This window comes from Emys orbicularis, chromosome 3, assembly GCF_028017835.1.
Source record: "Emys orbicularis isolate rEmyOrb1 chromosome 3, rEmyOrb1.hap1, whole genome shotgun sequence".
NCBI classification, from domain to species: Eukaryota; Metazoa; Chordata; order Testudines; family Emydidae; genus Emys; species Emys orbicularis.
Genome location: NC_088685.1, coordinates 140,879,302 through 140,905,824, shown reverse-complemented (window position 1 = coordinate 140,905,824; position 26,523 = coordinate 140,879,302). Strand labels below are relative to the sequence as shown.

The 26,523-nt window shown below is 38.1% G+C and overlaps 1 protein-coding gene across 1 annotated transcript in view; it reads right to left on the bottom strand.

Moving 5' to 3' along the window:
- The window catches only part of FMN2 (formin 2), a 230,875-nt gene that overhangs the window by 84,156 nt on the left and 120,196 nt on the right, over positions 1-26,523 (bottom strand). Inside the window, exon 9 of the mRNA XM_065401668.1 lies at positions 13,999-14,060. Within this exon, the coding sequence (XP_065257740.1) occupies positions 13,999-14,060 (62 nt within the window). The remainder of the gene's footprint in view (positions 1-13,998; positions 14,061-26,523) is intronic.

The window sequence follows — 26,523 nt, the reverse complement described above, 5'->3', positions numbered from 1 at the left end:
ACCCCTGCCCCAAGGAGAAGTTGTTGACGGGATCTCTCATGATACTGGGGCTTATGAATCAAGTTTTGACACAAAATAATATCCCTAGGAGGTTCATCAGATGTTTCCATAGCTGTATTAAGGCAATCTGGGCTCGATGCACACCATGGACAGACATACACACACACACACACACACACACAGCTTTTCCATTGTGTCATGACCCTATTTCCCACACTTGGAATGACTGCAGCAGAGGTCCCTACCCTATTATTTCAGAACGACAGGGGCAGCAAATGCTCACCCCCTTCTCTCCTCCACAACAGGCAGGAGTGTTTTGCTTCCCCTCAGGGCATCGGGAATGGTATCAGGTGACCCACTCAATAAATATTTAGATTCCAGATGCTAAGGTATATCTGCTTGAGTACACCAGGCCTACCACACTCTTCTCTTTCTGCCACACCCACAACCCTCTGCTTGAGTGCTGTTGGCAAGAGAACCCAGATCAGTGGGTTTGCAGTTATAGACACAAATAGGGCACTTCACACCTCTCAGAGTTATTCTTTCAGGCTGCCTGCAGACATCACACTGCATCAGCTACGCTAAGGTCACATATTCAAGTTTTTCTTCACAACCATAAGGGCTAGACACACACTTTTTTATATAAATGAAACCCAAGGAATTGACGTAAGCAACTGGCTGCAGGAGCTATGGCTATTGTCATTGGCCTTTAGCACCTATGCATTAATTATCATAGAATCATAGAAATATAGAGCTGGACGGAACCTCAAGAGGTCAGCTAGTCCATGCCCCACTCTGAAGCAGGACCACGTATGCCTAGACCACCCCTGACAAGTGTTTGTTCAACCTGTTCTTAAAAACTCCTAGGGATGGGGATTCTACGACCTCCCTTGGTAACACATTCCAGTACTTAACTATCTTTATAGTTTTTCCTAATATCTAATCTAAATCTCCCTTGTGCAGATTAAGCCCATTACTTTTTTGTCCTACCATCAGTGGACATGGAGAATAACTGATCACGGTCCTCTTAATAACAGCCCTTAATATATTTGAAGATTTATCAGGTCCCAGCTCAGTCTTCTTTCCTCAAGACTAAGGATGTCAAGTTTTTTTAACCTTTCCTTCAAGATCAGGTTTTCTACACCTTTTATCATTTTTGTAGCTGTCCTCTGGACTCTCTCTGCTTTTTCCACATCTTTCCTAAAGTGTGGTGCCCAGACCTGGATGCAGTATTCTAGCCGAGACCTCACCCCCAGCACAGAATAGAGCTGAACAATTACCTCCCCTGTCTTATATACGCCAGCCTTGTTGATACATCCCAGAGAATATTAGCCTTTTCTGCAACTGATGATATTCAATTTGTGATCCACTATAATCCGAACATCCCTTTCAGAAGTACTACTGCCTAGCCAGATATTCCCCATTTTGTAGCTGATTTTTTCTTCCTAAGTTTGTACTTTGCACTTGTCTTTATTGAATTTCAGACCAGTTTTCCAATTTGTCACGGTCATTTTGAATTCTAATCTTATCCTCCAAAGTACTTGCAAACCATCCCAGCTGGTGTCATCTGCAGATTTTATAAGTATACTTTCCACTCCATTGTCCAAGTCATTTATGAAAATAATGAAGAGTATTGGGCTCAGGACAGATCTCTGTGGGATCCCACTGGATACACCCTCTCACTTTGACAGCAAACCATTGGTAACTATTCTGACTACAGTTTTTCAACCTGTTATGCACCCATGTTACAGTAATTTCATCTAGATCGCATTTCCCTAGTTTCCATATGAAAAGGTCATATGGCACTGTGTCAAAAGCCTTTCTAAAATCATAATATCACACATCTACTGCTTCCCCCCGCCCCCCACATTAATAGGCCAGTAACCCCATCAAAGAAGAAAATTAGGTTGGTTTGCCATAATATGTTCTTGAAAAATCCATGCTGGCTATTTCTCACCATCCTATTATCCTCCAGGTGCCTACAAACTGATTGTTCAATAATTTGTTCCTGCACTTTTACAGATATTGAAGATACCTTAACTGGTCTATAATTCTCTGGTCACCCTTTTAAAGACAGGTACTAGATTTTTCCCTTCTTCAGTCCTTTGGGATCTCACCAATCCTCCATAATTTATTGAAGATAATTGCTAACGCTTCTGAGTTTGTTTCAGCTAGTTACTTGAGCACCTTAGGGTGAATTTCATCAGGCCCTACCAACCTGAATACACCTAACTTATGTAAATATTTTTAACCTATTCTTTCCCTATTTTGGCTTACATTCCTTTCCCCTTGTTAATATTAATTGTATTGAGTATCTGGTCACAACAGGGTGACCAGACAGCAAGTATGAAAAATTGGGACAGGGGGTGGGGGGTAATTGGAGCCTATATAAGAAAAAGACCCAAAAATCGGGACTGTACCTATAAAAATCGGGACAGCTGGTCACCCTAGGTCACAATTAACTTTTTTAGTCCGGATTGAAGGAAAGATAATGCATTATCACCACAGATGGCATTGCTAGACCATTTTGTGTGCTTAAATGCCACAGATCCTGATTTTCTTTATTGCATTACTCTGAATTTTTTGCTACATTAAAGAAAGTGGTCCTCATAAGCCAGCTATCCTCTCTGAATGATAGACAAATTATAATTTTATCTGAAAGTACCCTTCATTTTGTGACAGAGAACATATTTTGGAGACACTGCCAATTCTAGTTGCTTAACACACACAGTTCAGTGCTGGATACTTTAAACACTACAAACCTTGCTTGCTGACTCTGATGGAAATCAATAGGGAGAGGACAGGTCAGAAGTAGAGCTGTCAAGCGATTAAAAAAATTAATCACACTATTAAACAATAATAGAATGCCATTTATTTAAATATTTTTGGATTTTTTCTACATTTTCAAATATATTGATTTCAATTACAACAGAATACAAAGTGTATAGCACTCACTTTATATTTATTTTTTATTACAAATATTTGCACTGTAAAAAACAAAAGAAATAGTATTTTTCAATTCACTTAATACAAGTACTGTAGTGTAATCTCTTTATCATGAAAGTTGAACTTACACATGTAGAATTATGTACCAAAAAACCTTCAGTCAAAAATAGAACTTTACAGCCTACAAGACCACTCAGTCCTACTTCTTGTTCAGCCAATCACTCAGACAAACAAGTTTGTTTACAGTTTCAGGAAATAATGTTGCCGGCTTCTAGTTTACGTCACCTGAAAGTGAGAACAGGTGTTCACATGGCACTGTTGTAGCCAGTGTCGCAAGATATTTAGGTGCCAGATGTGGTAACGATTCGTATGTCCCGTCACCATTACAGAAGACATGCGTCCATGCTGATGACGGGTTCTGCTCGATAATGATCCAAAGCAGTGTAGTCCTTCAGATGTTCATTTTCATCATCTGAGTCAGATGTCACCAGCAGAAGGTTGATTTTCTTTTTTGGTGGTTCGGGTTCTGTAGTTTCTGCATTGGAGTGTTGCTCTTTTAAGACTTCGGAAAGCATGCTCCACACCTCATCCCTCTTAGATTTTGGAAGGCACTTTAGATTCTTAAACCTTAGGTCAAGTAGCTATCTTTAGAAATCTCACATTGGTACCTTCTTTGTGTTTTGTCAAATATGCTGTGAAAGTGAACAACAACATGTGCTGAGTCATCATCCGAGACTGCTATAACATGAAATATATGGCAGAATGCGGGTAAAACAGAGCAGGAGACATAGAATTCTCCCCCGGAGTTAAATCACAAATTAAATTAATGCATTTTTTTTAAACGAGCATTATCAACATAGAAGCACGTCCTCTGGAATGGTGGCTGAAGCATGAAGGGACATATGAATGTTTAGCATATCTGGCATGTAAATACCTTGCAATGCCGGCAACAAAAGTGCCATGTGAACACCTGTTCTCACTGTCATGTGACATTGTAAATAAGAAATGGGCAGTATTATATCCCATATAAATGTAAACAAACTTGTTTGTCTGAGCAATTGGCTGAACAAGAAGTAGGACTGGGTTGACTTGTAGGCTCTAAAGTTTTACATTGTTTTGTTTTTGAGTGCAGTTATGTAGCAAAAAAATATCCATTTGCAAGTTGCACTTTCACGATAGAGATTGCACTACAATACTTGTATGAGCTGAATCGAAAAATACTATTTCTTTTGTTTATCATTTTTACAGTGCAAATATTTGTAATAAAAATGATAATATAAAGTGAGCATTGTACATTTTGTATTCTGTGTTAGTAATTGAAATCAATATATTTGAAAATATACAAAAACATCCACAAATATTTAATACATTTCAATTGGCATTCTATTGTTTAACACTGTGATTAAAACTGCAATTAATCGTGATTAATTTTTTTTATCGCGATTAATTTTTTTGAGTTAATCATGTGAGTTAACTGTGATTAATCGACAGCCCTAGTCAGAAGCATTGAAAACATGTTGTTCCCCAACTTCAATCTTTGGAACTGATGTGTGTAGAGGAGACAGCTCCCTTGTGAGCTCTGGAAGTAACGTAAATGTGTTGTAGGGAGAAGAAGGTCCTTCTGAGGCTGCTCAGGGACCTGAAATTTCACAGTGGCAGAATGATCCCACTTTAGAGGCCTTAGCTAGTCTTTTCAAATTAGTTGTAAATCAGAATCCTTTCAGTCTTTCCTTCCATGCCTCGCTACTTCCACTTCCATATTAATAAACTATGTGAGAGTTTACCCATCAGTCTGTCCCAGAGGAACAGAACTCAGAAAATAAGTAGCTTTTACTCATCTAGTGTACAAAAATATTTAATTAATTATATCATCCTATATTTTAACAACACAATAATGTGGAAAACTGATACGTTTAGTTTGCTTCTCTAGTCTAGCATTCAAAATCCCTTTGATAGCGTTTCATTTGGTAAAAAAGAAACTCCAGAAAGATTTGTGCTGTGGGGGTTACACATCTGAGGAGCTATAGGAGTACCCAGTATCATCCCCTGTCTCAGATAAGATATACAGCTTTACGATGATGGAGTATTTTAAAATGCAGGTTTTCCAGTTGATCAGCTTAACCAAGAAGGAATTGTACCCTCAAAAGGCATGTCTTTTAGCAAGAAAAAGAGAACCAATGACAGACAAACTAAGGAGAAATGTTGATCCTCTAACAGCTTGACATTTTTAGCCTTTGGAATGAGAATGTATTCTATGGTGTTATGAGGTACTGATGCAGAGAAATTTGCTTGAAAAAACCCTACTGAAGGTATTAAGACGAGCAGTTCCTTCTTCACAAGACAACAATTAATCATAGTTCCCTCCCCAAACTGTTTACACTACTCTGCAGGAATCACCAGAATGACCAGAAATGGGCCAGAGCCACAAAACTATGGTGCATTAGTGTTAACGCAGAATACAGCGATGGAAGGGGTTTTTCCATCACTGTAGGAACTCCATCTCCCCAAATGATGGTAGCTAGGTCGAGATGGAAGCCTTCTTCCATCACCCTAGCTGTGTCTACACCAAGGGTTAAGTTGGCAGAGCTACAGTCCTCGGGGGTGTGGATTTTTCATACCCCTGAGTGCCATAGCTATGTCAATCTAAGTTTTAACTGACGACCAGGCCACAGGGGATCCGAGTTTTGATTCAGGCTCATCTCCGCTAATATCATACATTAGGCTTCAGGGTGGGGACTGTTATTCTTAGTTATATGCTTTCTGCTAAGGTCAACAAAACATTAGCAGAAAGTACCAGACAACTTCAAATGATTGAAGCCATATAGTCTACTGTGAATATAACATGTGTGCCTGAAGAGACGTTGTGACTTTGGATCAAAAAGTGGCATTAATTTTAGCAAAGTCATTAACTTGAAACCACATGGCTCAATTGTAAATATCTAGCAGGGTTTCTAGAAATGGATGATACAAAAAAAAATCAGATTTTTAATTAAATCACATATTTGTAAAATATATATATATTCCTTTTCAAAAATAAAACTGTTTAAAGTTAAATTTGATGTTAAGGCCTACATTTACAATATTAAAATAAAACAAAATATATACTGCATCAATGAGCACTCCTCAACTTTTGATGAGTTAAAGGGTGCTTTGTTTTGTATTATATACACAAATAGGATAAAACATAACTACTGAGAATAACTCAAGGTTGACAAATATGTCATGTTGTACATTAAGTATCTATATGTTTTTCAGTCTTCACAATGGAACATATACAGGTATTTCCATTTTTCCCAATTGTAAGTACGCCTCTACCCCGATATAACGCTGTCCTTGGGAGCCAAAAATCTTACCGCATTATAGGTGAAATCGCGTTATATCGAACTTGCTTTGATCCGCCGGAGTGCGCAGCCCCGCCCCCCCCGAGCACTGCTTTACCGCGTTATATCCGAATTCATATTATATCGGGTCACGTTATATCAGAGTAGAGGTGTACTTTGTTTCTTTTGTGGGGAAAAGCTTTTGCCTTAGTTTCTTTTGGTTTCAGTTTAGCTAGCAGGTGCAGAGATACTGTTTTCTTCATTTGGATTATTTCATTCATACTTGAGAAACCAACTGGGAGTTGAAAAAGCAAGAAAACTTGTTTTCCCTCTTTCAGTGTATGAACCACCACCAGGTGGGAGAGGATGAGCTTTACAAATTCTAAAACTAACCTAACCTGCTTAGGCACTTTTGAAATTCCAGTAGGTGCCTATTTGCATCCTGAGGCTCCCAAATACCTTGGAAAATCTGGCCAATGTTGACCAGAAACAATCCACCAACTCATTAACTACAGTTAATACTTCCTTTGTTTACTAAAACAATTTTTGCATTTAAAACATACTTAAACTTCCCTTCCCTCCCTCCATATGTATCCAGCACTTTTTTATTTACTGTTTTATTTCATTAATTTATTTATTTCATTAATACAAAAAGAGTTTAAACATTTTTGTGCATTTTAATTCCATTCCAATTTGCATCCAAATGCAGACTGAAACAAATCATGAATCAAAAATTATCTAGTAATTAACAAACGGGTTATTCACCATTTTCTAACATAACAAAAAGTAAAAATTAACCTGAACAAATGTATGTTGAGGTATAAAATCGTTTCTATGTAGAGTATCCTCCTGGTTAGCAATGAACAGAAGAGGTTTGTTTATGTGGGCTTTTTTAAAAATAAATTATTTATACATTTGGAACCCACACTTTTTGGTACTACAGCCAATATGTATAGCCCATTAAGCCCAGTGCCTACCAGCCACATCACTTAACTGCTCTGTGCCCTAATTACCTCTTCTGAAAAATACAGCTAATACTATCATGTTTCGCCCACTGCTTATTCATCTCTATAAGCAAAGCACTTTACAAATGCAGGGGAGGGTTATTTATCCCCATTTTACTGTTGACTTAAGTACAGAGGTTCAACTAATTTGTATGAGGGGCATGATGGTCCAGGAGATCATCTTAGACATGAGTGTTCTAGTTCAACCTTGGCCACAACTTTCTACATAACTTTTATCAAGTGTCTTAAGCTTAAATCAATGCAGTATTCTGGTGGGGAATACAGGGTGAGGTTTAATTTCCACTTGAAACTGAAATTCTTTTCATTTTTGATATGGCTTGTTCAGAGTTTGAAAATGCAAATATTCTTTATGTTTTTTTCTCCATCTGCTTCATTGACATAACTCAGTCCAGTTTTCATATAAAGTTAATATTGTAAATGGGTTATTATACCTTCCCTTCAAAAGTATCTTCTGCAGCAACAAGAGTTAAAAATCCCACCTACATTTCAGGTGTTGGGGTTTAAAGTGATTTCATTGTATGGATACAGGGACAAAAAATTAGGCACTTTGCAAAAAATTCAAAAAGTCATCTCTCAGTAATTATTTTCCAGAAATGTTCTAGCTGTTGAAAAGGCTTGACCCTAAAGATTTGAAAGCATGGTGATTTCAGATAATGGCACAGTGACTGCAACTTTAACTGCCGAGAGGCTGCCCTTTTGTCCTTAACAAAATATCACACCCCTCCCTGGACACCCTAAAGTGTCAGCTCCAAAATCACATGCCTTTACTTCTCTAATCTAATGGAAAATAGCTGATAGATGTCAGACGGCAGGTCCCAAATATGCTGTCTGAGCTTCTCCTAGCCAGCAGAAGTTAATGTGCTTATAGACACACAGTGCAGGATTCTGCACCCACTGAAGTCAATGCCAAAAACTCCCATTGACATTAATGGGAACAGGATCACATCCATAATTTCCAATAAAATGAATGGGCCTTAATTATCCAGAACAAAAAATAGTAAATTCTATGAATTACAATTATAATTCAAAATTAGTGGTCACATGAACTTTCAAGAAAATGAAACTGTGTAAAGTCATTTGAGTAAGAGGGAGACAAAGTGACATTCAAAATTTCAAATCAGAATAATATTTTAATCATCTGCAACAAACTATTTTGACCAAATTTCTTCAGATTTTTCAGAAACGTCTGCCTTGCCTCCATAGTAAATCTTAAAATTTTCAAGCCAAAGTTACAAGGGGTGATAAAGTAGGAATTCATAATGGGAGCTGATTGCAACCTTAACTCTGGAAATGCTGCTACTTCTCAATTATCACACACACACACACACACACACACACACACACACACACACACACACACACACACACACACACACACACCAATTCATTTCACAAAAGCAGCAAGGTAAAAACATTTAAGGATTCTGTTTCATTTGACATCTACAGAACCCTCTTCCCAAATCAAAGTTCATGTTATGATAACTAATGTGCTAGGAAAAGAATACTGAAGTGCTATAAGATTGTAAGTGAAACACAAACCTTGAGAAGTAAAACTTAGAGATCTCAGATTCTTTCTGCCACACATGATTTATCTTAATTGGGGGATTGTGTGTGTGTGAGATAAACTGCCTTCTTAATGAAACTGTTGGCTTATCTGGAGCTATTATTTATGTATCATGTTTTAAATTTGGAATTATGTTTTTAAGAAATAGATTCTGACAAACAAAATTGTTTTTATAGTAAGTTAAACTAAGATGAATGTGGAAATATCACTGACAGTTGGAGCCCTTTTGATAGACACTTTCTGTTGAAAACATGTTAATAAATATGAAATAGAATCCCCTCCCCAATAGCTATAATAATAATACAGTAGACACTCAGAGTTACGAACACCTGGGGAATGGAGGTTGTTCATACCTGAAATGTTGGTTACTCTGAACAAAACATTATGGTTGTTCTTTCAAAAGTTTACAACTGCACATTGACTTAATACAGCTTTAAAACTTTACTATGCAGAAGAAAAAGGCTGCTTTCCCTTTTTTTTAGTAATTTACATTTAACACGGTACTGTAGTGTTTTTGCTTTTTTGTTGTTGTTGTTTTCTTTGTTTCTGTTGCTGCCGGATTATGTACTTCTGGTTCCAAAGAAGGTGTGTTTGAATGGTCAGTTCGTAACTCTCGTGTTCGTAACTCTGAGGTTATACTGTAATGTCACCTAGCTCATATATAGCGCTTCTCATCAGTAGATCTCAAAGCACTTCACAAGAAACTATACAACAGTTTAACAAAGTGTAGATACTATACAGTGATCCACTAATAAAGACTTTGCCATCTAACTGCAAAACTGGTTAATAATCCTAAACAAACTATACAGGGTTTTTTTCATTTAAAAAAATCAGTAAAGATGTATTTAGTAACTATGTGGGTTTAAGAAAGCTTTAATTCCTCAGTAAACAGGAATTGAGCCCTCAGGACTGTGGTTTTTGAAATTAGGGTGTGTTTAGATCTGGAGACTGCCCAAACTTCATTCACATCTAGAAGGGAAAGCAGCATGCCAAACATATGCAATCAGGAAAAATTACATTCTGAAGAAAGATTGTAAAACAAATGCTCCCATATGTTTCACAGAGATCAAATAGAATGGCTGAGGACTAGCACAGCGATATTTAACTATCTAGCAAAAAAAAAAAATCTTCAGAACTGAGAATTAATTTAGTGTGTGCAAAGTAAGGGAAGGAGGCACGTAAGTTAACTACTCTTTTTTAAAAAAAAACATCAAGAAGATACAGAGTGTAGCTAAGAAATAAAGGGAAATTCAAACTCTCAACTAGTCTAGTACCATCAGACGCCTAAAATTACTATTTGTATTACAATGCTACCTACTGTCCCCAGCAGAGGTCAGACCCCCATTTTACTAGGTGCTGTACAAAAGTACTGTATAGTAAGGGACAGTCCAGGTGCCAAAGAGCTTACAATCTAAATAGACAAAACAGAAAAAAGATGGGAAGCATAGAGAAGTGAAGTGGCTTGCCCCAGGTCACACAACAGGTCACTGGTGGGGCCCAGATTTAAATCCAGGTTTCTTGGGTCTCAGTCTAAAGCCCGTACACTAGACCACACTGCCTCAAAAAATACCTATTCCCTTCCCCCTTTCCAACATTAGCTAGTATACACCTGAGATATCTTAATACACATCTTATTTCTCAACTTGAGCAATGTACTGCAGTCACTCTCAAATATCCAGTTGTGCTTGAAATAAATATATAACATTCCCCCAGTGGCTGCACTGTTCCCTAGGTATTCCCTGTATCAGGTATAGAAAATATCAAAGGCATACTGCCATAATGTTATTCTGTTATGTAAGCCAATTCAAAAGATTAAGGGTAACCAATATAGTGTTTCGCAGATGAGCTTTAAGGGACTGGTATGAGTCCCTTGTTAGCAGGACTGACCTTAGGTTTCAGTAAAAATGTTTCTAGCCCCTTTGTTTGTGAAGACAGCCTTGAAAACATAACCTGATGTAAAGCAGTGAAAGAGACACACATTTAATCTTACTTTATATAAAAGTAGTCAGTTAAATTTTGGGATGAATGCCAAAGACTCATCAATGGTACACAGTGGTGTGATCATGGTGGGTGGGAGTTGGTTTTGTTAGGAGTGGGAGCTCACTAGAAATAATAGCAAGCTCTGTTTCTTAAAATGTGTAGCCACCTGAGGCTGAACTGTCTGCTTCTCATTCAGACTGCTGCCACACCATGGTTTTATCCCCCCACCTCTCACCTTGCTGTCTCCTGTGTCTCCTCCTCTGCTCCCCAGCACCACTAAAAATCACACCCACCCATTTTTCAACCACTCCAGCAGTTCATGAGGATGAGGAGGGAAGGAGGCAGGCCAAGTGGCTGCTACATTGAGAGAGTGTCCACCTCTCTTCTACTGCCAGAGCCAGTAAGCAGGTGAGAACCTGGAACTCCCTAGTCCAGCAACAGAGAGGACCCAGTAGGACAACTACAGCTAGAGACTGTAGGACATCCACCTTTCCCATGACCAGCCACTCAAAGCCAGAAGCTACAGGACAATTTGCCTGTCATCATCATGTGTAAGGAACAGTTACCTGGTAGAGAAGCTAACAAGAACCACCTCAATGAGGTGCTGGGGAGTTGGAAGCATGGAAAGTTGAATGGAGAATAACTAGATGGAATAAGTAGATGGAGAATAAATTGATAGAAGAATAATTAGATTAAGAAGGAGGGAAAGATCATGGAAATGATGCATTTTTTGTGGGTGAGAGGGAAAGAAGAATACTAGAATGATGGATTTTGCTGGAGGGAATAATATTTGGCATAGAAAAAACATCCTATATATGACTGAATGAACTCGAACATTGAAGGGTACACACTTTGTTAAAATTTTGGCAGCATATAATTGATGTTTTTTCTCTGAAATGACAGGGTACTGGATATTTATCTATTATCATTTCACTCTCTAAGAGAAAGAACATTTTTGAAAGGCAGAAAACTGAAATAACCAAAATTATTTCATGGGATGACAAAACAACATCACCCTCCTTCATTCTGACTCTGTGAAAACCCCTGCATGCTGTCTCTGCAGAGCAGAGATGAGACTGAGCTACGAAAAAACAGGTGTCTTCAGCACCATTCTCCCTGCAAACCTACAGTGTTGGCAGAGACCCTGTATTTGTTTTGCCTTCCTCTGCAGCATGGGGCACTTGCCAATTTGAATTAGAGTAAATGGTGGATTCTCTGTAGCTTGAAATCTTTACATCAAGAGTTGAGGACTGCTGTAATTCAGCCAGAGTTTATGGGCCTATTGCAGCAGTGGATGGATGAGATTCTATAGCCTGCAATGTACAGGAGGTCAAACTAGATGATCATGATGGTTCCTTCTGGCCTCAAAGTCTATGAGGGTTTCTCTGCATTACTAGATTCTGCCCTTTATTTTGTGTGGTTCCTGCTCTGTAAGGATGGAGCAAGAAGGCAGTCTGTGTTGGGCTAGGGCAGAGACAGAAAGGATGACGACGACGGGAAGGATGGTCCAGTGTTACGGCACTAGCCTAGGACATGGGCGACCTGGGCTCAATTTCTATTCTGCCACAGTCTTCCTATGTGACCTTGGGGAAGTCTGTGTCTCAGTTGCCCTCTATAATAGTATTTCCCTATCTCACAGGTTTGTTGTGTGGATTAAAGATTGTAAGGTGCTCAGATACTATGGTAACGGGGGCCATATAAATACCTAAGATAGATAGAACATACCTTTGGCAATATAGCTCCTGTGACAATCATGCTATCATTGGGGAATGGAAAGGGTAAGAACCAGTGCTTACACCTCTAGGGTTGGCAGTTCATTACCCTGGCACCTCTAGGCTTGCCACATCAGTTATGAAAGTAAAAACATTGCTTAAGCCCTGGCACCTAATTGCTTGAACCCCAGCACCTCTTTCATTACAAATTAAGCACTGGCAAAAAGAGTAGCAAAACAGGAAAAGGCCTCTGTAGATACCCACATATCTCCATACCTTCCTCAAGGGGAGTCAGATCTCTTGTCCACTCTGTATGGAAACCCCATCCATACTTAATCAGAGAGTCATAGAACTGGAAGGGACCTTGAGAGGTCATCCAGTCCAGTCCCCTGCACTTGCGGCAGAACTTATTATCTATACCATTCCTGACAGGTGTTTGTCTAACCTGCTCTTAAAAACTTAATGTAACTTCATCCCGCCAGATAGATGATTTCAGGGAAACACCACAAGCTGAAACTATTTCCTGACCCTCCCTACAGGTTCTTCATAAATGGGCATGGTCCAGCCCACTTATGCTTAAAAGACAAAGGACTACAAGTTTTAAAAATGATTTTAAAAATCATAAGTTAAGGGAAAAACAAAGTAACTGCATATATTGGCCAGGAATACCAAGAATATTTCCCCTATTTAATGATTTATGCCTTCAGACCTCCAGGATCTATTGAGGGTAACCAGAAGGCCTGTTTGCGCTCTCTCTGGGAATTTGGAGGCCTTGCTCTGGTAATACGGATGTTAGCATCTTCTAGGGATGAGTGGCCCTCCATCTCTCTTTGCAGCAGTGGAAGTCAGAAATGCTCTGCTGGATTCTACTGTTTCTGTCTTTGCAGACAGAATAATGCTGGGACCAGGATGCTTTAGAGTATACCCTGGTTTATTCTTAAATCTCTGATCTTGCATAGTTTTCATACAATCTCTCAAATTATTTAGTATCTCATGGTTATGGATCTCAGTATACTATACTAAGTTTTACAGCTCTCCATGATCCTTTCCTTTAAAGTAACTAAACAATACTTCCTGTGAAAGTGAAAAACCATGAAATATAGTATTCAAAAACGTTTTAGGTGTAGAACAGGAATAAATATTTATTAAAAACAGTTTTATGTTTATTCCTGTCAAATATAGTATCAAGTTTATTAAAAGGCAGAAATTATATATTTGAATATAAATGAAATCCTTAACTTGAAAAATAAATGCACATTACAAAATGGATTGCCATTTAAAAAAGGGCAACTGTTTATCCTAATTTTCATTTAGATTTGACAAAATAAAACTTTCCTTAAGAGAGGATACATTTGTGCAGCTTAGTAATGAGTTGTTCCTGTTGCAAACCAAAACTACCTTCACATGAAACTACAGTATGCTATGTATCTATGCCTCCTCCAATTACTCACATTCTCATAGAGGGCTTGAAGGGTCTCTAGGTCAACCACAGAGTTATCCAAGTTCACAACAGCTGTGAAAAAAAGACAAACGTGAAAAAGAATTAGTTGTCAAGATGATAATCCAGCAGTGAAAGACACATTGAACACAATACCCAGCAATAGCTTTTATGACCCCACTGGTCATACAGCTTAAGGGTTTTAACTTTATTAATGCCTTGAATAGTGCTGTTTCTAAGACCATGGCCTAGGAACCTGGTAGAGCCAGGTGACAAGTGTTAAAGAATCCACCCCCTCCCCCAACACACACACACACGATCCCATGAGTATGGCCAAAGCCAAAGATCAGAGATAAGCTTCACATCAGACTTTCATGGTCTGACTGAAAGCATTATAGAAATTTGTAAATCTGTCCCCCCCCACTCCACACACACACACACACAGCTCATTCCTGTCACTGGTTGGTTTCAGACTTAAATTGGTTAATCCAGAAATCAGCCAGTTAACTTCAAGACACCTGACAAGGGTCAAATCTTCTATGCACTAAGCCGACAGGTTTAGTACAGATACAAAATATGCCTTTCCTGTTCCCAACCAATGCTGGTGCCACATACATACTGTACCTTTTCAATATCAAAAATCTGACTTAACTGCACACAGAGAGCAATTTCAGATCAACCTGACCTTTGAAAAAAAATATGATAAACAGGGGCATTGATTTGCTGTGATCACTGGAAAAACTATGAAGTGGAAGTAAAGGTACTAGGCATATTTCATATTTATGCTGGTCAGCGAAGAATCATTCCAAATTAATATGAATATAAAATTATTAATATACTATTATTTAAAACCCAGTAAACTGCATTTTTTATTTTTACAAGCTTACAATCCATGTCATTGGAAAGCAAAGTAAATTTTGTTTTCTACACACACACACGATATTCTGAATATTATGCATCAGGGATTCTTGTAATAATAAATACTTTTACTACAATATTTTATCTTTTGCCATTTTGTCCTTTATTTGACTGGTTTTTGTGTGTGTGATTTTTTCCCCCTGTATACATATCTGTCTGCTAGCCAGAATAACCCTGGGACAAAACTACTCTAGAGATCAGGCTGGTGATCAGTGATGGAATCCCAGTATCTGATTGCTTGATCCTCTATAAATCAGTGTCCTTGACTGTCACTAAGTGATTCTGTGTATACACCTCAAGATTACAGACAATATAATTCAAACTCATTTGTTTCTCATTGCTCTAAAGCATTCAGTGATACCACTTAGTGTCTGGGACTCTTCACATTTTCCCCTTACAGGTCTGGAACTTAATTTTAGTTACAGTATAATAAAAGAATATATAAATAAAGAAAGATTGATCTTGATTAAACCGAGCAGGGTCCAGTGCATATGTATGGACAGAGTTTTAGCAGATGAAAAGAATGGGAACTTATTTGGAAATGTGCTAACTTTCCAAATAAATAAAAAATATCTTTTCAGTTTTTCCGTATCAAATATAATATTTTCTACATACATGTTTCCTTGCCCCTCCTACTCTACCTGCCAAGTACCCACCATCTAAAATGTTTTAGAAGCCCAAATTTAATGCAAAATGTAGTACTATAGAGGGTAGTGAAAGATGTGAAAATATATTAAGAATTTTACACAAAATAATGGTAAAATTGAGCTGAATGCCAATATTTTCCCTTTTCATTTAAGAACTTTTTTAAAATGTCAAATACATTAAAGAGCTAATTTAAACTAGCAAAACAAGGAAATACATATTTAACAGCTGAAACTTAAATACACCTGTAAATCAGCTGATGACAGGGTGGCAAACATTCCTTGGGGATACTTGTTCTTGTTTAACACTCCACATTGTGATATTTATTCACAGAATTAAAAATGTAAGTGACCAAGTGTTACAACAGGCACTCTAACGCAACATTTCAGCAAGGTATTTAAGCACATACATGTCTTTAAGCATATAAATAATCCTATTGGCGTCAATAGGACTGTTAACATGTTTAAAGATGTGCATGTGCTGAAGTATCTTGGTGAATCAAGGATTAAAAATCAATAAAAAGAAAAAAAATGTGTTCAGATTCTGCAGTGTAGAGATTTCTACACATTGTTTGAGCTTGTACACCAGTGGGGTTTTTATATATATATATATATACACACACACACACATACATACACATATATACACACATCCAACCCAAACCAAGGTGTATTATAGACCTACATTTAACTGCATATCTGATTTTTGCTTTTACAAGTTAGTGTATTTATATTGTACGCAAACACCACAACCTTTACTCATTCACTTTGACTCAATGGTTATCTTCCACTACCCCCGCCCCCGCCTCAGAGACTGTCTGCTTCTGAACTAAGAAATATGGCACAAGTTCCTGTTCTGACTTCTTCCACAATGTTAAGATCACCCATGGATTACTTAGAGAGCAATAGAACACTTTTGTTTGAATGCTTGCCTGAGATAAGAGAATGCCTGGCAAACACAATGGTGCCAGGTCTGTGTACTTTCAACAAAACAGGTATGCAGAAGAGCATGCATATTTCAGGGAGCCGCTTAAAACAAATCAGTCTCAGAGGACTACAGACAAGGATTTAAAGAACTTAGCTCCTAGCGCTAAGTTATATATATCTATATATATATCTCACTCCAAAGAAAATGACAAAACTAAATATACAGTACCTACATGCACATATATACTGATCACTCTATAAAATCCCACTAGGATTTTTTCAACATAAAAATATGTTTTTTTCAGGAAATAAGATTATAAATTGAATAATGTAAGAGGATCATAAAAAACACCTCGTGTCCCCTCAACAATACTATTCTCTATTTATGAACTCAAATAATCATATAAACAAGAACTACTGTAGTTGAGCATCTAGCTCCATTACCCAACATTACCTGCTTTGAGCAGGCGGTTGGTCTAGATGACCTCCTGAGGTCTCTTCCAACCCTAATATTCTATGATTCTAACATCTAGAATTGCAAGATAAAGCACCCCCAAATCCCATATATGATGGTCAACTCAGTAGTGAAAACACAGACAAACACCAACTCCTCCTGGGTGGCTGGGGAGGGCCTGACTGAGATGAACTACACAGTTCTAGTGTGTCGGGCTTTGGGCATCCCTCACAGGGATGCTATAGTCCATGGACACTATGGTGCTCAGTTCCACAATGATATCTGACTGTCCCAGCAAACAAATCTTGGGTTGGGGTCAGCGGAAAATCAAATCATGCAGAGTATTTTTAATAAGTTGTTACAATCACAAAAGAAACACCCCTCCCCCCAAAAATCATCTCCTGTCTTGACTATCCTCCGTGAAACCGATTCCATGCCTCTTCAATCCATTCAACGCACAGCAGTCAATGACATCTCCCCAATGCATCACTCTGATGTAACCATGCACCCTGCCCTTTTCATCCAATGGTTATTTGTTTTCCATCAAAATAAAGTTTCTAGTCCCATCTATGTACCTAAGGTACTTACATGGCAACAATTGCCATAGTATCTGAGCATCACACAATCTTTAATGTATGTATCCTCAACATTCCTGTGAGATAGAAAAGTAATATTTTACACATGAGGATCTGAGGCAGAAAGAGGCTAAGTGACTTGCCCAAGGTCACACATTAAGTCTGTGGCATAGCCAGAACTCAACCCATGTTTTCCAAGTCCTAGGCTAATCCCCAAACTATAGAATCATCCTTCCTCTTTCCTATTCTCAACCTCAAGGTCCTATACAACTCTGTCTCTCTCTGCTTATACAATCTGGTCTCTTTTTCTTACCCATCTCCACTACTCTGCCAATGTTGCCAGCTTTGAATGCTAACTTCTCTGATTCTACAAAGGTCTCAGTGTCTCTTTCCATACTGCCCTTTATGCATGGCTCATACTCCCTAAATGAATCTGTGAGCCTTCTTGTTCATGTTCTCAAGACCCATTGTCACCATGAGATCTATATGAATCAATTATTAATGACAGCTAGGTTGAGAAGCAGTTGGGGATATATGATATTATTGAAAATTTTTTACATGATTCAGAGCCACCAAGCATGCACACAGATACACTGCAAAACTGTATGATCTTACTATCCTCCCACCCTTCAGTCCCTCTTATTATTTGTCACAATCCAATTAAAAACCTCCATGTAACAAAGTGTAAGATCTTTGGGGCAGGGACCATGACTTTCTGAATGTTTGCACAGTCTGTATTATAATGGAAGGGGTTCTATTTATGCATTACAGGAGAGTAATAGTAAAATAAATAATGCAAATGAATACATTAATTGAAAACATCAAGCAAGCCAACTGTGTACCATTTTCAAAGCAAGGACTACAAAGTGTGTGAACAAACAGCCGGACAAAGACTTGCTGCAACAATTAACACTGCTTATTTTGTGAAGATGGATCTAAAGTCACCAGCAACTAACTTGCAAAATTTGTCAGAGAAAGAGATTTTTGAAAAACTGGTCAAAACTTGGATTTTGCACAAAATTCTAACATTGTGAAGTTCTCTTTCATCCCAAATCATAACAGACAATTGAAAGTTTTAAAGTTCCTGCAAAATGAAATATCAATATGATCTTATAAAAATGCTTTGTTTCAATAAAGTCAAAGCACTTCATGTAGACTTTATCATTGACTTTTATAGACTATTACATTTGCTAATATTTGGCACACCATTTCCTCTCCCTACAATAGTTATTCCAATGGCAATACTGAGTTGGCTGTCAAAAAATAATCTACTCAAAGAATAATAAAAGTATATGGCAAGGCAACCTTAAATAGCAAAAAATAAATAAAACAGCCCAGTGCATTGTTAGATATACTTTAACATCTATACCTAGCTTATTGCGAAAAACTGAAGCAGTGGAATGTTTACAAACCAAAGAGGGGGAAAAAAAACAAACACAAAACAGCAACAGGGTACGATGATCGATATACCAAAGACCTCCCAGAGTTACAAGTAAGAGAGAAGTAAAACTGTTTCCTCAGCATAGATGGGAAATAGGAACTCTGAATAGAAGTCCTCAGTTAATGGATGTCTTTAGAAAAAACTGCAAGGATATCCACACACTGCAAAGAATCTAAGCATGGATAGAGACAAATCAAGAGCCAAGCAAATCCAAAAGGAAGGTCAAACAGAATGCAGCAGCCCCCTTTGCTGCTATTAAAAAAAAGAAAAGAAAGAAAGAAAGCTATGACTTGATGCAACATCAAGCCACTGGCAAGATAAACCCAAGAGCTGAACTAAACTAACATGGAAATAGTAGCCCTTAGGGTAAATTATTGCATTGGTCACTCCCTGAAGAATAAGTAGTTTTGAAAACTATGTTGCTTGTTGCTGTGTTTCACAGCATGGGCTGTCAAGTGTCACACACTGGCCTATTGCATATGATTTGCAACTTTTAGGAACTCTGAGTGCTAAATAAACAGGGGAAGAAAAGAGTTCACAGCACAGGTACATGTACTTGTGCTACTTGCAGAACAATGACGATTGATAACAGCTAAGCAGATGAGGAGTTACACCATGCAGAGTTAAAATACATAAAAACATTCTCATATTACTACCCATGTGTTTGCTTTTTGCACACACCTGATACTTACGGTCATTAAACAAAACTGTAAGCCATTTGGGGAAAGGGCTTTCTTTTTACTACATGAATTTGTAATGTGGATTGGATTTCTGATACAAATAATACACAGAGATGAGAATAATCCTCACTTAGAATTGTATGCATATCACTTTATTGTTGCAGTGATTCATTTGGATCTATACTCTCAATAAGAAACGAGAACGGTGCATAAAATCCCCAACTTGAATGTGGTAGGAAATTAGGTGATATTCGTGTTTGTTTTTAAAACACTCAAAATTCAAAAAAATTGGTTTAGAAACATCCAACCAATCACATGTATCTGGGAAGTCACCAACCATGGAAAATTTCAGACAAAAAATATTAATTTGAGAAATGTGAGCAACTGAAAAAGGGACTTTATGATGAAAGGGCATTTCATCCTTAGTTTTTACTATTCATTCTTCTATAGTGTGGATTGGTTAAGATTGTTACAGCCTTTGACCTTAGCTTTTCTTTTCCCAGGTTTGGGTTCTCATCTGTAACCCTAGAATTGTATTAATATGGGGGTTTTATTGTGATATAAAAGAAAGGTATTGCTAAAAAACAGCTCTGCTACAGACATCTCAAGTAAATATGGTTATGCAAGTTTAAGGACAGCAGTTACTGATTAAGTCAGTCTAACTCCATACACCTATACCATGTGTTTATAAAATGTGTGTAAGTTCAATTCTTTGAGAACAAATACATTTTGTTTGACTCAGTATGTCGCCTTCTTGTCTAGGCAAGAAAAAAAAAAAGGAGACTAACGCTGTAATCCTTTCAGAATAAAATGTTTAAATACAAACATGATTGCCATTGTAGACTGTTTAATCAAGAGAGATTGTATTTCAGTTCTGTTTTTGAAAGGTTTGCTGATTTGACCATACAGAGCACTTAATTGCTTATCTTAATTGTTTAGATAAGATTTCTTTGAGTTTGGCAGGTGACAGAATCTTGGGTGTGGGATATAGGAGGGTAAAAAAATATTGGCATGTTACCAGATTATACTTATTTAAAATTAGTATGTGTGGCTGAGCCAATAGTCTCAATGAACCTGCTGGAGGCTGGTCTTTGGGGATAGAATTTGAAGCAGAACACTGATTGGTAGGAGGCAGGATTTTGAATAAACTAAGAAAGGATTATTATCCCTCCCAACCTCTCCCCCCCCCCTTGAAATGGTATCCAAGTCTTAGCACAGAAAGAGCACAAGTAACCCTCTCTAGTTTCTGCATGTGTGAAAGAGGGACAGATTTAGTTAGGGATTTTTAGGTGAAATTTTTATGCATAAATAAGATTATTTTTATAAGCAGGTTTTCATGGCTCTCTGTGCTTCCCGAAGAGTGGGACCAGAGGTGACTAAAAGACCTGCCTTTTCTGGTGGAAAGATGAAAAACAGTCTCAATTACATTTTTAAAAACTCCACTGAAATAGGTTTTTTATACCTTGTGACAAATGCAAACTACAAGATGGTTTAGCCTGGTACAAGCATTCATTTTGGATGACCTGTATACATTCCTCATGGCATTGTTATTCATTAGTAATGTGCCAATAAATCTTTGTTACCATACCATGAACATGTTCTTTAGATAAACTGTATAAGTAAGCATGCTATAGAGAGAGATACAGAACAATTCAACTGCATAAGTGACTCAAGCTGAGGAGAATCTATGCATTGGGATTCTGCACCTCATGCACACCATCTCTCAGACTGTGTAAGGAATAGCACTGGGTATGGGCCTGAGCATCCTCAAACCACACTTATCCACTTGGCCAAAATCCGCTGTGGCTTCTACTCACCCTTTCTCATCAGCCCGTTCAGTAACAGTCACAATCCTGTTGTGTGCCTAGTCCAGTATCCAGGCTATAATAATGCCCGGAACCAAATGGCTCAGTGGAAAGTATAGGAATAACCTGCCAATATGGGAGATATTTTTCCTAACTGCCACCAGTCAGTGATTCTCTGCCCTGAAGCAGGAGAGAGTTTACAACCCTCCCCAAATGTAGGTTTTGGTTTGCTGTGGGGTTTGGGTTTTGCTTCTCTCATTACTATTTACATTTCAGTTCTATCTCAGTGATATATCATGGCAGAAAGTTATACAGGCTAATTATTCATCTTCATAATATGTATTACCTTTTCTATTTTTAAAATGTTGCCTTTTCATTGCATTGAATTTCACATTATTATTTGTATTGCAGTAGTGCCTAGCATACCCAAAAAAGATCAGGTCCTCACTTTGACAAATACTTTACAATACGCATAGAGGAGACAACCTGTGACCCAAAGAGCTTACAAGACAAGAAAAACAATGAGTAGGAGATGAAAGAGACAGAGAAAATGCAGTAACTTGCCCAAGGTCACAGCAGATCAGTGACAGAGCCAGAAACAGAACCCAGGTCTCCAGAGTCTCAATCCCATTTTCCTATCCACTAAATCCCTCTGGTTTTGGTTCTCATAGTCAAACTTTGTCAAGTTTGATTGACAAAGATAACTGTGTTGACAATATGCTCAGACTTCTAAAGACTTAGTACCAAGCAACATTCTAATAAAAATAGCACTATAAAAGTCAATGTAGCACATATTAAATGAATTAAAACTAGCTGATAGATCTCAAAATTCAATGGTTAATGGAGAATCATCAAATGGGAGTATTTCTAGGCGGTCACAGCATCCTGAAAAGCAGAGACTCTGAAAAGGACTTAGGAGCCATGGTGGATAGTCAGGTTAACATGTGCTCTTAGGCCAAGGTGCTGGCAAAGGGAGATAGGGTGACCAGATGTCCCGATTTTATAGGGACAGTCCCGATTTTTGGGTCTTTTTCTTATATAGTCTCCTATTACCCCCCACCCCGTCCCGATTTTTCACATTTGCTGTCTGGTCACCCTAAAGGGAGATAGCACAATCTTTGAACGGATGGATAAAACAAGGGCCTACAGAGTAGCAGTAGGCAGGTGGCTCCCTCTGAATATGATGTTAGTAACACCATTACTGGAATAAAGTTGTAAAATTGGAAAGAGTTCAGAAAACGATAATAATAATTTGAGGTATGAAAAACCTGCCTTACCACGAGAGACTTAAGATGCTCAATCTATTTCACTTACCCAAGAGAAGGATAAGAGATGACTTAATCACAGTCTGTAAGTACCTAGAGGAATTCAATTTAGGAAAGGCATAACAAGAGCTCATGGCTTTAAGTTGGAGCTAATCATATTCAAACTGGAAGTAAATACACAAGCTTTAAACAGAGAGGGTGATCAACCAAAGGAACAACTTACCAAGAGATGTGATGGATTCTTCATCACCTAAAGTCTTTGTATGAAATCCTAGCTCCATTGAAGTCAATCGCAAAACTCCCTGTGAACTGTAAATCAAGATCACATATCTTTCTACAATATATGTTCTAGTTCAACCAGCAACAGAGAGCCTGATGGAGGGAATACTAGGTGAAATTATATGGCCTGTTTTATCCAGTAGGACAGGCTGGATTACCATGATGGCCTCTTCCGGCCTTAAAAATATATGAACTTATCAATATTGAATTTCATCTGCCTATTCAGCTACCTTTTTTATTCCACTTTGAAGATCCTCACAGTCTCCCGTAATTTTGACTGATCTAAAACATTTTGCTTTATCCTCAAATTTTGCCACCTTTTTGCCCATCTCTTCCAGTTCATTAATAAATATATGCAACACCACCAATCTGAAAGCCAATGTAAATAATTACACAAGTGCTTAGAAGTACTTTTACAAAACTGCAGGTCCAGCTGCAAATCTTGCTGATCAAGAACACAAAAGGCAGCTGGAAAAGTTTTCCTTGAAGAAACAAATTAAATAATAAGAAATTAAGTAAAGTCCCACCCCCCAACACCACCAAAAGGTATCTTACTAAACATAAACCTTCATTCTTTCAACTCCCAACAAAAAACTTGGCACAGCAGGAAAAAGTTAAGATGTAGCCTTGTATTTTACATGCCTGTGTAAAATCCCCCGACTTTAACATATTTCAACACATGAGCCTTTTCACCTAGTATTTTGAAGTTACTGCTTCTGGCACCCACCGATGCTAGCAAAGTGATATAGTGATCATGTGATATTTGGTCCATGTTCTAAGTGTGATAAGATTATGGAAATACCAAAAATTTTGTCATATAAATGACAGAAGATTTGGCATTACTAATTCAAATTGCTGTGCTGTGGGAAATTACAGGGTTTTATGATTTAATCCCCACTCCTTCACATGCTAAGAAATGTGTTTCCACAAAGTTGGCATTGTTGATTCAAGGTTCAAGTAGATAAGGGCTTTGACTGCAACAAAACTGGTAACCTAGTATTGAAAACAGAATAGGATATTTCATCTAGATTTTTTTAATGTGGTTCAGAACGTGTATATATTTCAATATCTTAACTGGATTCTGACCTAAGGACTTCAAGGGTAGGATTTTCAAAAGCACTCAACTTTAATGGAAGTTTACCATTGACTTAGAAGAAAGCCAAGAAAGGTAGGCCAATGGTGGCTGTTTCTGAAGTGCCATTTTTTGTGCAAATATTTCAATCTTAAAAAAATATCTAAACATTACATGAAATATAAAACACCTAGATGATACCAATAATTTTAATGGTAGAACAAACAGATGCATAGGCATAGAAAGTTCAATATTTTAACACTTAAAATTCACAGTGACGATTAGAAATTCAGTGTGGAATAATCAAGTCCCAAGAGCAACAAGAAAAATAAATTTGTGGCTACCAGCTAAAAGGTGACCCCTTCAAGGAATTGTTTCTGTCCACCTGGTGCTGCAAGGGGCAGAGAAACAAAAGGCACTTCCAACCTCATTACCGCTTTAGATATGGACTGCCAGATACTCTCACACTATCACTATCATTTCCCCAGTGCAATGATGGTGTTCCAAAAGGAGTGGTATCTAGCCCAACACTTCGGCCTACACTCTTCAGCAGGGAGCAGCATAGTCCACTAGTGCCATCTGCTGGAACTATAAAACTTGAATGAGCAGTCAAAGCATACAGGAGTTTTCAATCTGATGATTTAGTAACACTTTGCCCTAGCCATCGTTGAGGTGATGATGTAGTACACTGTGTATCCCTGAGGTGCAGCATGACTAGGTCAAAACAACTGAAAAATTAAGTGACATAGTTGATGGAAACATTTCGTAAATGCTTCTTCCAGACTCCCAAAGGATGTCTTGGAAATGTATGCTGCTGGTATCACCCAATTACACTGGTCTACAATTTTTGAGAAGTCGTCTGCTTCAGAGATAAAATGTGCTATTTATTATGTATTTTGATGTGCTGAATTCAAATATGACAATTCAAACAACTGATTGGCTACTGTTTCTAAGATATTTAAGTTTTTACATGTTATGTCTATGTATATTGTGTAGATAGTAGAGTTTTAACCATAAATTGTAAACCTAGGTCTTTTCATGTGTTTATGGTTGCTTTACATGATAATATTTCACCTGTCCTGTTTATGTAACACTTTAAAAATCAGCAAAAGGGTTATATAAATAAAATTTATTATGAAACAAAAGGCAAAAAACTATTCTGTACATAGTTTAGTCCTATTCAGTGTCTATTCGGCACTTCTTGGCTTGTCTCTTGTATTCATTAAATGGAGCATCTCTTGTCACTGTCCAGCAATAGTCTGCAAGCATTGATGGGCTCCATTTGCCCTGATAGCGTTTCTCCATTGTTGCAATGTCCTGGTGAAATCGCTCGCCGTGCTCGTCGCTCACTGCTCTGCAGTTCGGTGGAAAAAAATCTAGATGAGAGTGCAAAAAATGTATCTTTAGTGACATGTTGCAACCAAGGTTTTTGTATGCCTTGAGGAGGTTTTCCACCAACAACCTGTAGTTGTCTGCCTTGTTGTTTCCGAGAAAATTTATTGCCACTAACTGGAAGGCTTTCCATGCCGTCTTTTCCTTGCCACGCAGTGCATGGTCAAATGCATCATCTCGAAGAAGTTCACGAATCTGAGGACCAACAAAGACACCTTCCTTTATCTTAGCTTCACTTAACCTTGGAAATTTTCCACGGAGGTACTTGAAAGCTGCTTGTGTTTTGTCAATGGCCTTGACAAAGTTCTTCATCAGACCCAGCTTGATGTGTAAGGGTGGTAACAAAATCTTCCTTGATTCAACAAGTGGTGGATGCTGAACACTTTTCCTCCCAGGCTCCAGTGACTGTCGGAGTGGCCAATCTTTCTTGATGGAGTGGGAATCTCTTGCACGACTATCCCATTCACAGAGAAAACAGCAGTACTTTGTGTATCCAGTCTGCAGACCAAGCAAGAGAGCAACAACCTTCAAATCGCCACAAAGCTGCCACTGATGTTGGTCATAGTTTATGCACCTCAAAAGTTGTTTCATGTTGTCATAGGTTTCCTTCCTATGGACTGCATGACCAACTGGAACTGATGGCAAAACATTGCCATTATGCAGTAAAACAGCTTTAAGACTCGTCTTCGATGAATCAATGAACAGTCTCCACTCATCTGGATCGTGAACGATGTTGAGGGCTGCCATCACACCATCGATGTTGTTGCAGGCTACAAGATCACCTTCCATGAAGAAGAATGGGACAAGATCCTTTGGACGGTCACGGAACATGGAAACCCTAACATCACCTGCCAGGAGATTCCACTGCTGTAGTCTGGAGCCCAACAGCTCTGCCTTACTCTTGGGTAGTTCCAAATCCCTGACAAGGTCATTCAGTTCACCTTGTGTTATGAGGTGTGGTTCAGCGGAGGAGGATGGGAGAAAATGTGGGTCCTGTGACATTGATAGTTCAGGACCTCTTCCTCTTCCTCATCTGACTCAAGTGAGAATGATTCTGGTGCATCAGGAACCGGCAGTCCTTCTCCG